The 16374-nt window shown below is 43.3% G+C and overlaps 1 protein-coding gene across 7 annotated transcripts in view; it reads left to right on the top strand.

Annotated features, from left to right (window-relative positions):
* Window positions 1-16374, top strand: part of camta1a (calmodulin binding transcription activator 1a) — a 543944-nt gene that overhangs the window by 418033 nt on the left and 109537 nt on the right. For all 7 annotated transcript variants that reach the window (XM_072696327.1, XM_072696328.1, XM_072696324.1 and 4 more), the window contains one exon: window positions 10305-10376. In XM_072696327.1, the coding sequence (XP_072552428.1) occupies window positions 10305-10376 (72 nt within the window). The remainder of the gene's footprint in view (window positions 1-10304; window positions 10377-16374) is intronic.

The following is a 16374-nucleotide window of genomic DNA, read 5'->3' as shown; positions in this document are numbered from 1 at the left end:
AGCAAGGGCATTTTTGGAAGGGTGGACAGGGAAACTCTGCTGGAAAGCAATTGTTCGGGGAAAAAAATCTATTTATACAATTTTCCAGTTGCACCAGTTGTGGATGATCAGTCAAGACATGCTTGTATCCAAAGTCTAAATAGTCATTAGTTAGCCAACTAGTACAAATTAAAAAGTGTGTACGCAGCCAGACTTCAAGTGTGCTGAATGTTCATATACTGTATGAAGTAAAAAAAAAAGGGGCAATGGTTCTATATTCTTTTCTAAAAGCGAATGTCAGATGACAGATCAGCTACATTTAGAACAATTTCTAGGTTTCTAGGTTCCATAGAGATTTTTAAAAAACAAACCATATAGAAGTGTCCCTTTGGTGTCCCTTACGTTGCTGTACAGTCCATAAATTGCCCTATATATTTACAGTAAGTGTTCTACTGCAGGCTTTGATTGCCTCTTGTCTTCTACTTTAGAGTTATGTACTGGCCTTCACAGACGTTAATACTTCAGATGGACTCAGGCTGGACTGCGCAGTCCTGGAGGACCCTGGCCTTTGTGTTTGAAGCCCATGCATCACCAGCGCTCGGACAGAGAGAAATATGCTACTTTACTTTTATAGCAGTCTGGTAGGAGAAGGCACAGAGAAAAGGAGAGGAGAATGACAAGAAAAGAGAAGAGCTGCTCATTAAAAACAGTGTACAATTCAGTTAGAGCTAATTGTGCTGCGTATAACCTAACACTGGCAGAATTAGGTAAAATATCAACAGCACAGTAGAAACCTATTTTACTCACATTGTTTCATAAGAAAGGCCACTTCCTGCTGGCACTTTTTATGTTGAAAATTTCTGACTTTTTATCTGAAAATAATAACTCAATATTTTGACTTGAAATAAAGACTTCTGAGTCAGATCAGAAGTAGTTATTACTTATTATTTGAAAATGTAAAGTGTGATTATTTGAAAACAATATGATTATTCAGAGAGTCATTGTTTAGAGAAAGTAAGTCATTATTTATATGATGTTTTAAACCATATTTAACCATCATTGTTTCATCATAAAGTGCAAAATGGCAAGAAAATAAGTTATTTTATCATGATTCAGAAAATTGACAGAAAAATGTTTTTTATTATAATACAAAGTAATGAGAAAATAAGTCATTATTTCATCATAGTAATATAAAAAGTTGAAGAAAAGAAAGAAAGAAAAATTAAATAAAAAAATGAATATTTAGGAAAATAGGTCATTATTTCATCATAATCATTCAAATCAATTAATAATAAGAAACTAAATATTGTTTTCATTCTAATTTAAAAAATAAGCAAATAATTATTTCATCATGGAAGTTAGAAAATAAGTTTTGCCGCAATAATTAAAAATGAGTAAATAAGTCATTAGAATTATCATCAAGTCACTATTTACTATCAGCATTGGTTAATGGAAGTAGGTGGTTTTACTGTAATAGTCTGCTCCCAGTATTTTAGATGTGACGCATCGAATGAATCGAATCATGGCTCACCTCACGGCTGCTCACATGTTCACTCACTTACTCTCACTTACTTACTCTCTCATATTTCACATCACTTGAGTTATCACTTAATTAAGTACAGGCTAATGGTTGTTATAATAGATATTATTGAGGAATGGAATAACAGTGTAACCTGATTGCTTTAAGAAATTGGTGGATGTTGCCCATTTAAGGGCTTAATGTACCTTTATGTACGAGTGGGGCTTCACATCACTGACACTGTGTTTCCACCTTATTTTGCTGTAATGGCACTTGCCTGTAGCCGTATCTAAGGCTTTGCATGTAAACAATTCAGAAAAAGGCTTTACACTGGCTGTGGATCGGCTTTCTAAGGCCAAGAATGGACCATAGCCAAGTTTGAGGCCCTCTGCCGTTCCATCAGGCACATATACTGAGTGGCCTTTAGAAGCGCTCTGACACAGAGAAACTAATAGTGATGATGGTTAAATTGCCACGAGTCAGTGCAGTATTGCTCTCCTGCCGGTTCCTCATCGCTCTGATGGCTGCCTGGGATCAAGATGTGTGTGTACAGGCCTTGTGTATGTGTGTGTATATGCGGCTGCTTTTTAGAACAGCATCTGCTGTCACTGTCAGCGAGCCACCTACTCCATGGCTCTATTTCTGCTGGAGATGATGTCATACTTAGAGGGGGATCGATACACTCACACACATACACTCACTCACACACATATACACACACACACAGACACCCTGCTGTGCCTGCTTCTCGTTTGTTGCGCTCTCACACACTCTCTGTCTCTCTCTCTCTCTCTCTCTCTTTGTATGTCTCTATGTCTCACACCCACATAAACAGGTTTGTGGGACAGCACGGGAATATCGTATAGTGTGGTGCCCCCGTTTTGTCAGGTGTATATGGAAGGGGTGGTGCGTGGGGGTTTACGGCTATAAGCGAGTAAGCACTGCCCTCTCCCACCCTTCCATCCTCTCCCCCTCAGGCTGTCTCTATGAGCCTTTAACCTTGGCTGGCAGGCTGGAGGAGAGAGAGTAATTCTAACCTTAAAAACCTGCTGATTAAAGCTAGTTTGGGGGAATTCGATTCCACTTAATGCCTTTGGCCCTGAGCCCAGTGCCCGGGTCTGAACATCAACAAATACTGTGTCTTCACTCAGGGAGACATGCATGGGGGGAGGGCACACACACTGACACACACCACACACATGAACACACTTGCTGAACTTTCATGAGTACAGCATAGAGCACAGAGCTCTATAGCATGGAGCCGCTTCTTCCCCTGTTTGGTCTTTTTTTAATTTGACTTTACTGTATTTATTCTGTTGCTGTGATTTTGATGTATGGCTGTGTTTACCGGCCCGGCTCGAGTAATTAATTCCAATCTTCGGGGCCTGTTTATTACCTGGGTTTTGTTGTTGTTTACAAAATGTGGCGGTATTTTTAGCAGCAAAATTAGCGTAAGGCTCTCGCTTCATAGTGCTTCATTTGTTTCCCTTTTTGTTTGTACCTTTAAATTTTGTAGCTTTTGGTCTGAAAGCAAGTGGTACACGCTTAAAAATTAGAGTGCCACAAAGGGTTATTTGAGTAATGCCACAGAATAACCATTTCATAAAAGAAACACCTTTTAAAGGTTTAGAGAAGTGGCAATAAAGGTTCTTTACCGATGTATATACACTAAGGACAAAAGTATTGGGACACCTGCGAAATCAAGGGTGTTAAAAAAGAGTCTGTCTTGCTTTTGTTAAAGTAACTGTCTCTACTGTCCAGGAAAGGCGTTCTACTAGATATTGGGACATTGCTGTGAGAATTTGAATGCATTCAGCAACAAGAGCGTTAATCAGGAGGTCAGGATGTTGGATGATACCACCCCACCTCATCTCCAAATCCCCAACTCATCCCAAAAGTACTGGATGGAGCACTGTCCATCATTGCAGAGAACACAGTTCCACTGCTCCACAGCTCGATGGTGGGGGGCTTTGTACCCCTCTAGTCCACACCTAGCATTAGACATGGTGCCAGTAGGTCCATGTTTATCTGCTCCAGAGAGTCCTATTCTATTGGCAATGCTCTACAGGGATCAGGCAAGCTGTGTGTGTGTGTGTGTGTATGCATTTGCACATTGTGCTTTGTGCTTTCTGGTTACAGTCTTTGAACTGTAAATCCATGTCATCGTAAATCATAAATAAAGCTGCAGATGTAAACATTAATATATATTTATATATTCCTCATCATCCCTGCGATGGGCTGGCGCCCTGTCCAGGGGGCATTCCTGCCTTTCGCCTAGTGATTCCGGTTGGGCTCCAGACCCACTGCAACCCTGTCCAGGAAGAAGGGGATGAAAAGATGAAAGAATGAATGCATGAATATTCCCAGTTAATGTAACACAGAGTAGGTGCCACATGTTGGCCTCTGAGTTGGGCACATCAGAAAAGTAAAGTAAAGGAGTGTCATAATTGGGCGTATGGGTTTTGGCCTTCCATTTGTGACACAGCGGGCCGATCCTTTCCCAATCGACAGCGTTCATGGGTCCCCGTCGATACTAAAGAGCGCCAACAAGCTGGAGCTAACAGCATGGATACGGGCAGGCCTGGAGAGCGTGCAGGAGGTATGGATCGGCTTTCTCACTGAGGGAGGGCCCGCTCGGAGCTCCTGCTGGCTTTGAGGCCCAAGCTATATTAGTCTGGCTTTGCCTGGGGCTGAACCAGCAACCCCTCAGGCAGGCCTACATATTGATGCCTCGCTTATCCAGGAGCTGCTGATGCTCCATCCACTCCTAATGAAGCCGTGACACCAAAGCAGCACAGGCAGTTCGACTGGCATGCTAACAAACCCGGGAAATGCTCCAGCTAAGAGTGCGAGTAACTCGACTGCGAGAGCAGCTAGCGAGCGTGCCGCTGGAGGAAGACGGGCAAGACATGAAAAATGTGCTTGTCTGGCTGATTGGTAATAGATTTGTCTTGATTATCTACAAGTTCGGGGCTCACTTTATCAGCCCGTGAGGTAATTTATCAATTTGCCTCCAACGAGTTTTCAAATTGTATGATCGAGTATTCCCTGGTGGATTCATTGTCTAATGCATTGTAACAGGTCCTGAAGTTAGCATGTGTGCTTTGCTCCAGCCGAGAGAGAGAATTTTCCCTCATAGAGAACTATACTCTGATGCGCACCTTCCTTCCACACATACACACACTACACACCCTAACACATCTGCACGCAAGCTGGCTCTGACAGTCAAGGCGGCATTGTCGAGGCGCAAAAAGCGACAAATTGGCAACATAAATAACGTGCCAGCATCTGATTAAGAGTGCCTTCACACATCATTATGGACTAATGAGAGAATTTCCCATCTCGGGCAGGTTGCTCGCCTTTCCGTCAGCGCCTGTCTGCTCTGATGAATGGCTCGGTGGGACGCGTCCCGTGGAGACGGCTGCGATTGGCACATCCCCATCGGCAGCCGTCACAGCCAAGCGTCCTGTGGCTGACCGCGCCATTTAAAGCCCTTTAACGCGCCTCACTCCACCTGGACCCTCTCATGACACATTCTGGCCAGTGCGCCTCTCCAGAGGGGGGGTTAGTGAGATCATTTGAAGGGCTTGCTGAATCATAGGCCCTCGCAATAGAGCAATGTAATTGCCGATGCTGTGAATGCAGTAATCTTTTAGCTGGGAGGGAAAACTGGTACAGAACTAGAGAATTAGAGAATTGCAAGCTAGCTCTTGCTTTAGAACCATGTCTTTTTGTTAGAAGCTCGCTCACAGGCGTCCTTTAGTGTCTTGCTTTTGGTAAAGTAGGAGGACTAGGAGTGGGCCAGATTTCTCTAAACTGGCTCTGTCTAAACCAACATGAGCTCACAAATCCCTGTGTTTACTGTCTCCAAAAAACTGGGAACTTTCAAGACCAGGGCCAAATAGTTCATTATCATATGATGATGTGATTGGGTGAGCCACATTTTTATATTAATTTAAGTACATTTATTGATATTATAATCAGACAGTAAAACAAACTTGTTCTCTTTGCATATCCGAGCTTTGAAGCTGGGGTCAGAGTGCAAAGTTAGCCATGCTATGGCACAGAGAGCAGAGAGGGTTATAGGCCTTAGTCAGAGGCCCAACAGTGGCAGTTTAGCAGACGTGGGAATTGGACCCACAACCCTGTGATCAATAACTTTTGCTCTAACCACTTGAAACAATGTGTAACATTGGAAAATATTGCTAACTTGTGGGGTGTTCGAGAGACACTGTAGTGAAGGCGCCTCCTCCCAACAGCATAAGAGCGTCAACCCACGGGCCATTAAAGCTTGCCAGAGGGGAATGACAACTCTGGCGAGTAGTAAAGATCAATTGACGTGCCACTGTGTTTCCATGCCATGACGTCTCACTAGTGTCATTCGTGCCAAGAGTGGGTATTCCCTTCTAGTAGGGAGGTGTTACAGTCGTAACAGTCTGATTTGCAGATTAAGGCGGTTACATAAGTGAGTTCATTGATCACAGGGTTGTGGGTTCGATAGCCATGTATGAGTAGGGCCATATAATGAATTGCTGGTGCCAAGCTGCTCTGGACTGTTTGTGTGTGTCCATCCATTGAAAATGGGTATTGTGTTGTCTTTTCAGTGCTTTGCAAAACATTGAATTTACCTCATTCAAAAGTGTACATCGTTTCCATATTAATAAAGTATCATTCTCACCATTTTGTGTTTCAGTTTAGTAACTTCTGACAGTAATTGTGTTGCTATATTAAATTTCTTTGAGGAATGTGGAATTGATGTACACCTTTGAATCAAGTCAATTCAATTACCATTGCCAGTGCAGCACACATACCCAAGCAGCTCACATAGTGGTGGGTAATGTCTCTACCGTTTGTATGTGCGTTAGTGTTATTAGATTACTCCCTAACTATGCTACAAAGTGTTACCTTACTGTGTTGAAGGGTTTCTATGATAACCTTTGTTATTTCTCTCGATATCAGCGATCACAGCACCATAAATAACACGCCCTATAAGAACAGGCCTTACAGGCCTTGCTCAGTTGATGTGCTCGCATCTCCTGACAGGACAGTCATGGATGCCTTCTCTCGCCACTGTAGCGAGCAATGTAGCGTGTTAGCGATGCAGCGTGCGTGTGCGGACGACTGTAGTTGATATTCTCCTGTTGTGTCACTGTTGAACCTTGTGATGAGATGGGGAAGTCAGATTGAGTAATGGAGAGAGGGTCTGCATTATAGTGTGAATATAATTACACTTTAATTGCTTGCCATTTGATGTGCTGTCATTTGTCACAGCCCACAGACAGCATATAATGGCTTCTGTCGTTGTCAGTTTGTCACATTGCCATGCAGCCTTGAGAGAGCATCAGAAAAAGCAGCTGAATGATATTCATATTGAATTACTGATAAGCTCGTCAGCTTTCTCTTTTTTCGGGTGCCTTTTGTCTATTTTCTCATTTGCATGCCCTTTGTGCCGTTACAAAGTTGCTCGCGAGTGGGTTCGTGTGCGCGTGAGCGCAAGCTTTATTTCCTCGGCGGCGGCATACGTGAAATAAAGCTCCTCATTATGGCGCCTTGCGTGAGTTTGTGCGTGTTTGGCAGCAAATGGACAGCACGCATGGAGCTTACACTGATTCCTGTATCGGGTCTGACAGGTGCAACAGTCTGCCTCTTCCTGGGCTCTGTGTTTGTGTCTGAGGAACGCTTTGTGTGTTTCTTAAATTGGGTAAACACGAGCTGCCTGGGGCTAATTTATTCACTCCCCAGTCCTCGCGGTGGGCGAAACAGCGTGCGTTTTTCCATCCTCATCCGTCAATCCTACGAAACGGGACTTTTGACGCTGCTCATGAAATGTTGTAGACGTGTCTGAGACGTCGGCGCATGTGAAACGCTCCCTGTTATCAGAGAGACAGGCCTGTTCTGAGAGTGGAGGTTCTGGGACCGAGGCCTGAAGCTTCACTGTGAAGGCGCTGTCCGTGGTGCTGAACCCTGCACAGCACCCGGCCTCTGTCCACTCAGCAGAGAATGACGGGGCTACATCAGCAGGCTGCGGTCTCAGCGAGACTCAGTGCTCTAGGCTGTGCTTTTCAATGTGGCCTATGGTCACTCATCACTGGCAGACCACACACACACACATACACTCGCACACACACTGACTTTTGGCTCTGCTCCCACAGAGATGCAGCTTCTGTAACCCTTACAGACATTAGCAGTGTGGACAGACACTCACTTGCCTTTTTAAGAAAATAAGAGAGAGAGAGAGAAGAGACAGGGAAAATGAGAGGGAGGACGGTCACAGAGAGAGTGAGAGAGAGAGAGAGAGAGAGAGAGAGAGAGAGAGAGAGAATGTCAGACAGAGATAAAGAGATAGAGATAGAGAGACATGCAGAGAGAGACTGCTACTGGATGTGTGTGTCTATGGTGTTAATCTGTGCTAGCCGTGTCTCGCAGGCTCGGGCTGGCTTGCTGTGCTCGGGTACATTGGTATAATTAATCAGGGGTGTTTGATGTTGGCAAATGACTGTTTATTCAAACACACTTCCTTTTACTGGCTGCGCTTTTTAACTTCTGTTTAGTTCAACAAGATGAACGCAGCGCGCATATCAAATCTCAATTTCCACATCAACCGGTGGAGGCAGCACGACTCTGCCCTCAGCCCCCCTCGGCCCCCTTATTTACTTCAGTACAATCAATTGAACACACTCTGCTGAGGTATGTGACTTTGTGTGTGGCTGTGTAGGTGTGTATGTGTGTGTGTGTGATTTTGTACATTTACAGGATAAAAATGAGAGCCATAACCCAAAATATCAGGATCAGCAAAATGCGTACATTATAATATTTCCCCCCAATTTCATGATTGGGAAATCCCACCCACTGGCCAGGACTTCCTCTATTACACAATTACACAAAGGCTAGCAGTTGCATCTGCTGAGACATGAAGGTTTTTATTCCATTTGATAAGACCAGCTATCATTTTGTCTCATGCAATGTCACCACCAGCTTAGAGCTGAATTATATGCTCTTCTATGTGTATATACTTATTGAATGATAACCTCAAATTACTCATATGATGAATGGACCAATAGAAATGCTAGAAAGGTTTTTCCATTGACTTCCATTGAAAGTTATTACCTTCTCTGTAACGTTGCCCATACAGAGATATAATTTTTTCTTCATTATAGTGAGAATATGGATGTACTGTGCATACATATATGACTCCACATCATTTGTACAGAAACAAATCTGTGTGTGTGTGTCGTAAGGTGATACGTCTTGAACTGGGACAGCTATGTTCTCTGATTCTCCTCAGATAAATAGTCGTCCCCTGTGTGACTTGTAGAGTCCTTCTAGGGCTGGAACCATAGAATTGGAGATTTGATTTGTTCCTGAAAGACCAAAGCTCCGCGGCTTAAGCGCTTACAAACAGCGTATAAAACAAAGGCAAACCGGCCACAGCCAATAACAGCCCTGCGGCACATATATGTTTCCATACTCTGTCTGAACTGATCCTACAAGCCACACAGGCCGGTCAAATGCTCTTGTCTCTAAGGGCACCATGATGAGTGGGATTTGCGTGTTGCCACCCAGGGGTGCGGTTGAGACCCTGGGCATTGCTTTCATTTTAAAGTGATCAGGATAATGACTCTGCGGTGGTGGAGTTATTGAAGGGGAGACCACAAGCGTGGTGTAAGATGATATGAATTATTTCTCACTTGAAGCTCATTAAAGTGAATGTTGGCTGACGCTAGTACGGGTTATACACTTGTAATTGATACGGGCTTTTTTTGGCGATTATTTTTGTCAACTAATCGGAATTTTGGCGATTAATCGTTGTTTTGTTGTGGGTTTTTTGGGGGTTGTTTTTGGTTGATTTTTATGCCAATCAAAAAGTATATCAGCTGAACTGTAATATACGAAGCAGATCCTTCAAACTAACTACATCAGCGGATTTCATTTTAAAATCAGTTTTATATGTAAAATTTTAAATATTTGTTCATATTTATTGCTCTCATTTGAAAAACTTTTCATCATATACACTGATCAGCCATAACATTAAAACCACCTTCTTGTTTTAACACTCATTGTCCTTTTAATCAGCTCCACTGACCATATAGGAGCACTATGTAATTCTATAATTCCCGACTGTAGTCCATCTGTTTCTCTGCATACTTTATTAGCCTCTTTTAGACCCTGTACTTCAATGGTCAGGACCCCACAAGACCACCACAGAGCAGATATTATTTGAGTGGTGGGTCATTCTCAGCACTGCAGTGACACTTATATGGTGGTGGTGTGTTAGTGTGTGGTGTGCTCATACCTAGTTGATACCTTGTAGATATAAAGTCAGACGGAAGCTCATCGAGCACAGGACACTGCTTACAGGACGCTGTACAGGACTGCTTACAGGCTGGACATTTCTGGTTGGTGGACTATTTTCAGCCTCAGTGAGGTGTTTAAAAACTCCAGCAGCAGAATGATCCACCTTCCAAATAACAGCTGCTCTGTGGTGGTCCTGAGGGGTCCTGACCATTGAAGAACAGGGTGAATGGAGGCTAACAGAGTATTACAGAACTATAAAGTGCTCCTGTATCCTGTAACAAACCGTGTAAGTAGTTCTGTGTGTAAGGATCTAATGTATACACACACCTGTTTAGTTGCGGCCTGGGGACCGAATAGAGAAGCAGCACCTACATGATGGTGCTCATAACCTTTAAATGACCTGCTTGGCTTGGTTTTATTGGACCTTGATGGTTTAGATGTGTGCTGTCTTGACTGACTGTTGTTTTTCTCTTTTTGTGTGTGTGTGTGTGTGTTATGTCTCTTTCCACAGTGTCTCTATGGCTGTTACGTGCACTCCTCTATCATCCCCACCTTCCACCGCAGGTGCTACTGGCTGCTGCAGGTAAGAGCCTTACTCCCTATTCTGGTTACATGTGCAAGTGTGTGTGTGTGTGTGTGTGTGTGTGCAACAGGTTGTGTGGTTGGTGTGGCGCAACAGATAACACCACTACCTGCCAGTGAACTACCATACCACGTGGGAGACTGGGGTTCGATTCCCAGTCTGGGTGACTATGCTGTGCTACACCAATAAGAGTCCTTGGGCAAGACTCCTAACACTACACTGGCCTCTGTAATAGGAGTTACCTTGTAAGTCGCTCTGGATAAGAGCGTCTGCTAAATGCCATAAATGTAAATGCCATAAATGTGTGTGTGTGTGTGTGTGTGCTGGCATCAATATGTGTATGTTGGGCAGTTAATATAACCTAATGGAACTTGTTTTGTTTAACATCCTCTCTACTGGCATTCAGTACTTAACCTAGAGGCTAACGTCCTCTCTACTGGCTCTCGCTACTTAGCCAAGAGGCTAACATCCTCTCTACAGGCTCTCACTACTTAGCCAAGAGGCTAACATCCTCTTTACTGGCTCTCGCTACTTAGCCAAGAGGCTAACATCCTCTTTACTGGCTCTCGCTACTTAGCCATTAGGCTAACATCCTCTTTACTGGCTCTCGCTACTTAGCCAAGAGGCTAACATCCTCTTTACTGGCTCTCGGTACTTAGCCAAGAGGCTAATGTCCTCTCTACTGGCTCTCACTACTTACCTGGGAGGCTAATGTCCTCTCTACTGGCTCTCGCTACTTAGCCAAGAGGCTAACATCCTCTTTACTGGCTCTCACTACTTAGCCAAGAGGCTAACATCCTCTCTACTTACCTGGGAGGCTAACATCCTCTTTACTGACTCTCACTACTTAGCCACTACTAACGTCCTCTCTACTGGCTCTCGCTACTTGCCTGAAAGGCTAACGTCCTCTTTACTGGCTCTCACTACTTAACCAAGAGGCTAACATCCTCCCTACTGGCTCTCGCTACTTACCTGGGAGGCTAACGTCCTCTTTACTGGCTCTCACTACTTAGCCAACGGCTAACGTCCTCTTTACTGGCTCTCGCTACTTAACCAAGAGGCTAACGTCCTCTTTACTGGCTCTCGCTACTTAACCAATGGCTAACGTCCTCCCTACTGGCTCTCGCTACTTAACCAAGAGGCTAACGTCCTCCCTACTGGCTCTCGCTACTTAACCAAGAGGCTAACGTCCTCTTTACTGGCTCTCGCTACTTAACCAATGGCTAACGTCCTCCCTACTGGCTCTCGCTACTTAACCAAGAGGCTAACGTCCTCCCTACTGGCTCTCGCTACTTACCTGAAAGGCTAACGTCCTCCCTACTGGCTCTCGCTACTTAACCAAGAGGCTAACGTCCTCCCTACTGGCTCTCGCTACTTACCTGGGAGGCTAACGTCCTCTTTACTGGCTCTCGCTACTTAACCAATGGCTAACGTCCTCCCTACTGGCTCTCGCTACTTAACCAATGGCTAACGTCCTCTTTACTGGCTCTCGCTACTTAACCAATGGCTAACGTCCTCCTTACTGGCTCTCGCTACTTACCTGGGAGGCTAACGTCCTCTTTACTGGCTCTCGCTACTTAACCAATGGCTAACGTCCTCCCTACTGGCTCTCGCTACTTACCTGAAAGGCTAACGTCCTCTTTACTGGCTCTCGCTACTTAACCAAGAGGCTAACGTCCTCTCCACTGGCTCTCGCTACTTACCTGAAAGGCTAACGTCCTCCCTACTGGCTCTCGCTACTTACCTGGGAGGCTAATGTCCTTTCTACTGGCTCTACCAACGTCCTCTCTCTCGTGCTAAAGAGAACAGAGCTCCTTCCTACCAGCACTAAATGGCGAGCGAAGCGTCGACTCCTTCTTTCTCTGCCTCCAGAGTTAGTTGTAACTTGTCTTTATTTAATTACGTCAGTCATTTCAAAAGTTACAGAAATCAATCGAATAATCTATCAATTTACTTTAATAAACAGAATTAGATTACAGATTACATTATACAGTAACCCGCCGTGTGTGGATGAGTCTCGGCTTGCTTCTTCCTAAAATACTCTGAAACTTTTGTTTAACTTTATGCTCTCAGTGTTGTTCGTCGGCTTTTTAGCGGCGGTCTGTCACTCTAGCCCCCTGTAACCTTTCCTGCAGTGTATTTTTGTGTTCCTGCGCCATCCATCGCACTTCACACATTTGCTTCAGCAGCGTTAGCGAACGTATGTTTTACGTAACATTTGGAGCTGTGCCACATGCAGACAGCAGACCCAGTTCTCCGCTGTTGCATATGGTTCTATAGTGAAAGCCTGCAGTTATGTATAGTCTTCTGAGTTCCCAGTTTATCCCCACAAGTTTATCTAGGTCTTTGATCAGCCGCTCTCTTGTTCTGCTTTTTCTGCACGGCATCTTTTCAGGACTCTCAGGCTTTTGTAGAGGTGGGGTGTAGGAGGGAGGTGAGAATAGGGTGGTGTTATTGAAGGCAGAGAGGTGAAGGTGGGGGGGTAGGGGGGTTGCTCCAGTGTTACGCACTTTGATCTATTTATATCTGACACCTGTTATGGAGAGGCTTTGTTATCTATTGCTGTTTTTTCTGTTGTTGTTTTCTCAAGTCATTGCATTCTCAGCCCTCCCCTATCAAATATGAGCAGTACAGCACTTTTTTTTAAGTCTAATGAATAAGCTAATGGAGATTAACCGCCTGATCAAAGCGTACCCTGACACTGCAGAGAGGGAGGTAGGGTCACACCTACAAGCACTATTAAAAATAAGACTGTACAATAGGGTGCTTTGAAACTATGCCGTAGAACAGTAGCCACCAACCCTGGCCTTGTAGGCCCACTATCCTTCAAAGTTTAGTGTTTCCCCTGCTCCCAGAACACCTGACCCAGCTAGTCAACTAGTTTACCAGTTCTTTTTGAGTTAAATGGGTGTGTCAAAGCAGGGGAAACACGTGAAAAAATGAACAGTGGGCCTCCAAGGCCAGAGTTGGAGACCACTGCTGTAGATGGACCACTTTAGGAATCTTTCAATGGATGGACTGTTATTGTAAATGAGTGTGATTGATGAGGCTTCTCAAAGTTTTAACGACTCTTGGAGAAAGCAGTGGGTCTTTAAATTCTTTATACAGTATGTCTAGTGCAGGCCACTGACATTAGCTAATCAGCCAGTATTACAAAGATAGCTGGATACAGTGTAAGGACAAAAGTATAGGGACGCCTGCTCGATCATTGTGTCTTCTGAAATTAAAGGTATTAAAAAAGAGGTTATCCTGCTTGTGTTGGAGTAACTTGTCTCTGCTGTCCAGGGAAGAAGGCTTTCTACTAGATTTTGGAGCATTGCTGTAAAGATTCGATTGCGGATTCGAAGATTCGATTGCGGTTCGAAAGCGCTCTTATCACTGAATGCAATCGAATCCAAAATCTAGTAGAAAGCCTTCCCTAGAGATAGTAAAGACAGTTACTCCAAAGTCTTTTGACACCCTTGATTTCAGAAAAAATAGTCAATGAGCAGGTGTCCCAATACTTTTGTCCAAAGCATTGTTGTTAGCCACTACACTACTCCACCACCACCAAATAATGCAGCAATTCAGGCATCAGGCATTCTGGCCATCCTTTGCCTAACTCTTGTGTTGGTTTGTTTCTTCTCACTCGATTCAAAGTTTTGGGGGCTTCCAGCTCACTTTGCGAGAGTGTTCTCTCTCTGCTTCCTACAGTTATGTAGTTCACTGAAGCATAACCCGCTCTTTTGTGGTAAACAACAATGCCTTTCGACACTGGCTTTGATTAGGAAGTCCCCATATGGTGGGGAAGTGAAAAGCCGCAGTACTTACTGCCTAACACAGCCAAGTGACTGGTTTGCTACAGAAAGGGAGCTAAAATCCTATACTGTTCTTATTGCCTGAATGGCCACATTTCCACAAACATCAGTATTCAAATTACGCCCAGAATGTAGTAGCATTACGAGTAAGCTGTGCGCCATGTAAACGCCTTATTTCAGTGGGGTATTCTGAATTGCGGCTTAGCAATTAGTGCTGCAACTGCATGACATTTCTATAACCAGTAAATTTACAGATGTTAAAGAGCCCATATTAAGCAAAAATGACGCTTTGTGTTTCTGAAATTTAACCCCTGAGTAATTTTGAGTTTTAATTTTAGGACGTATTATATAGAGCGGCTTTAAATGTTTTACTATCTACTACAAATGATCAGGAACCTACAACTGATAATCCAGTATATATTATGAATGATTCAGTATCAGTAAGAATTATAAATGATTCACCATGTACCATAATGTTTTCAATATATACAATACATGATCCAGCATAAACTATAAATTTTTAAGTATATACTATAAATTTTTAAGTATATACAATAAATGATTCAGCACCTACTATACATGATTCAGCATCTGCTATAAATGATTCAGTATCTACTATTAATGATTCAGTATCTGCTCAGGAACCTACAACAGATAATCCAGTATAGATTATGAATGATTCAGTATCAGTAAGTACTATAAATGATTCACCATGTACTATAATGTTTTCAATATATACAATACATTATCCAGCATATACTATACATGATTCAGTATCTGCTATAAATCATTCAGTATATACAATAAAGGATTCAGAACTTCTATAAATGATTCAGTGTCTGCTATAATTCATTCAGTATATACAATAAAGGATTCAGTAACTTCTATAAATGATTCAGTGTCTGCTATAATTCATTCAGTATATACAATAAAGGATTCAGTAACTTCTATAAATGATTCAGTGTCTGATATAATTCATTCAGTATATACAATAAAGGATTCAGTAACTACTATAAATGATTCAGTGTCTGCTATAAATCGTTCAGTATATACAATAAAGGATTCAGTAACTACTATAAATGATTTAGCATCTACTACACATGATTCAGTTTCTAAAGTAAATGATTCAGTAACTACTATAAATCATTCAGTGTCTACTGTATATGATTCAGTGTTTAATAAACATTTCCTTAGTACATTTTGTTTTACCTTTTTTAAATAGTGTAAAAAATATCATCTCATTGATATTGCTGACTAATCACTGTAGCCCTCATCACAATAAGCTCTGTCTGACTGGAGCAGACAGACTGTCCCTGGCATATGGCATAAGTCTCCCAGACCTGCCATCACCTGTGAAGTAGCAGGACAGTGAGCTTCAGAACAAAGGTCATCACTGACTGAGAGTGTACATAACCCTGTCCAGGCAAATAAGCAGCGCCCAGCACGCCTCAGAAGATGACACAAGAGCATGTTTACAGAGGAGCTGATGTGATCAGAATGAGGATGGTGGGGTGTGTGAGTGAGAGAGAGAGAGAGACAAAGAGAGAGAGAGAGAGAGAGAGAGAGAGAGAGAAAGAGAGAGAGACAAAGAGAGAGAGAGAGAGAGAGAGAGAGAGAGAGAGAGAGAAGTGGGGGTCGCGGAGGAAAAAAAGGAGGACGAGAGAAAATGAGGGAAAGTGAGAGAGAGAGGGAGGGAGGAAAAGAGATGAGACAGAACTGAGAGATGGAGAGAAAAAGGGAGAATGAGAGAGAAGATGAGGTAGAGAGAGAGAGAGAAGGTGCGAGAGCAAGGGAAGGAGAGAGGGAGAAAAGCCGAATCAGCAGGAGCGTTTCGGGTTCAGATGGTTTTGAATGAGGTAAAAATACAGGGCAGCCAATCAAAGCAGAACTCATTTACATGTGTCATGTCTGAAGACACTGAAAGTGAAACAGCCAAACCTTTTCCAGTTTAGCTTTTCGGCAAAACAAGAAACATGGCACGTTGCCTTCTGGAAAATGAGCTTATGATGTATAACTGGCATCTACATGGACCTTCCTCCAAATAGGATTATTCTCATACATCCCATAATAATCCTAATCCGCTATGCATCAGATATTAGTTAGCAATAATGACATATGTGACGGCTTTTGAAGGATTAAAAGAGGCTACCCAGTTTACCAGTAGTCCCAAGCTTTTGAGCAATCTCATCAATTGCCTTCGC

Source organism: Salminus brasiliensis, chromosome 14 (genome assembly GCF_030463535.1).
Source record: "Salminus brasiliensis chromosome 14, fSalBra1.hap2, whole genome shotgun sequence".
NCBI lineage: Eukaryota > Metazoa > Chordata > Actinopteri > Characiformes > Bryconidae > Salminus > Salminus brasiliensis.
Note: the sequence above shows the minus strand (reverse complement) of the source record. Positions and strands in the feature narration are given on the sequence as shown.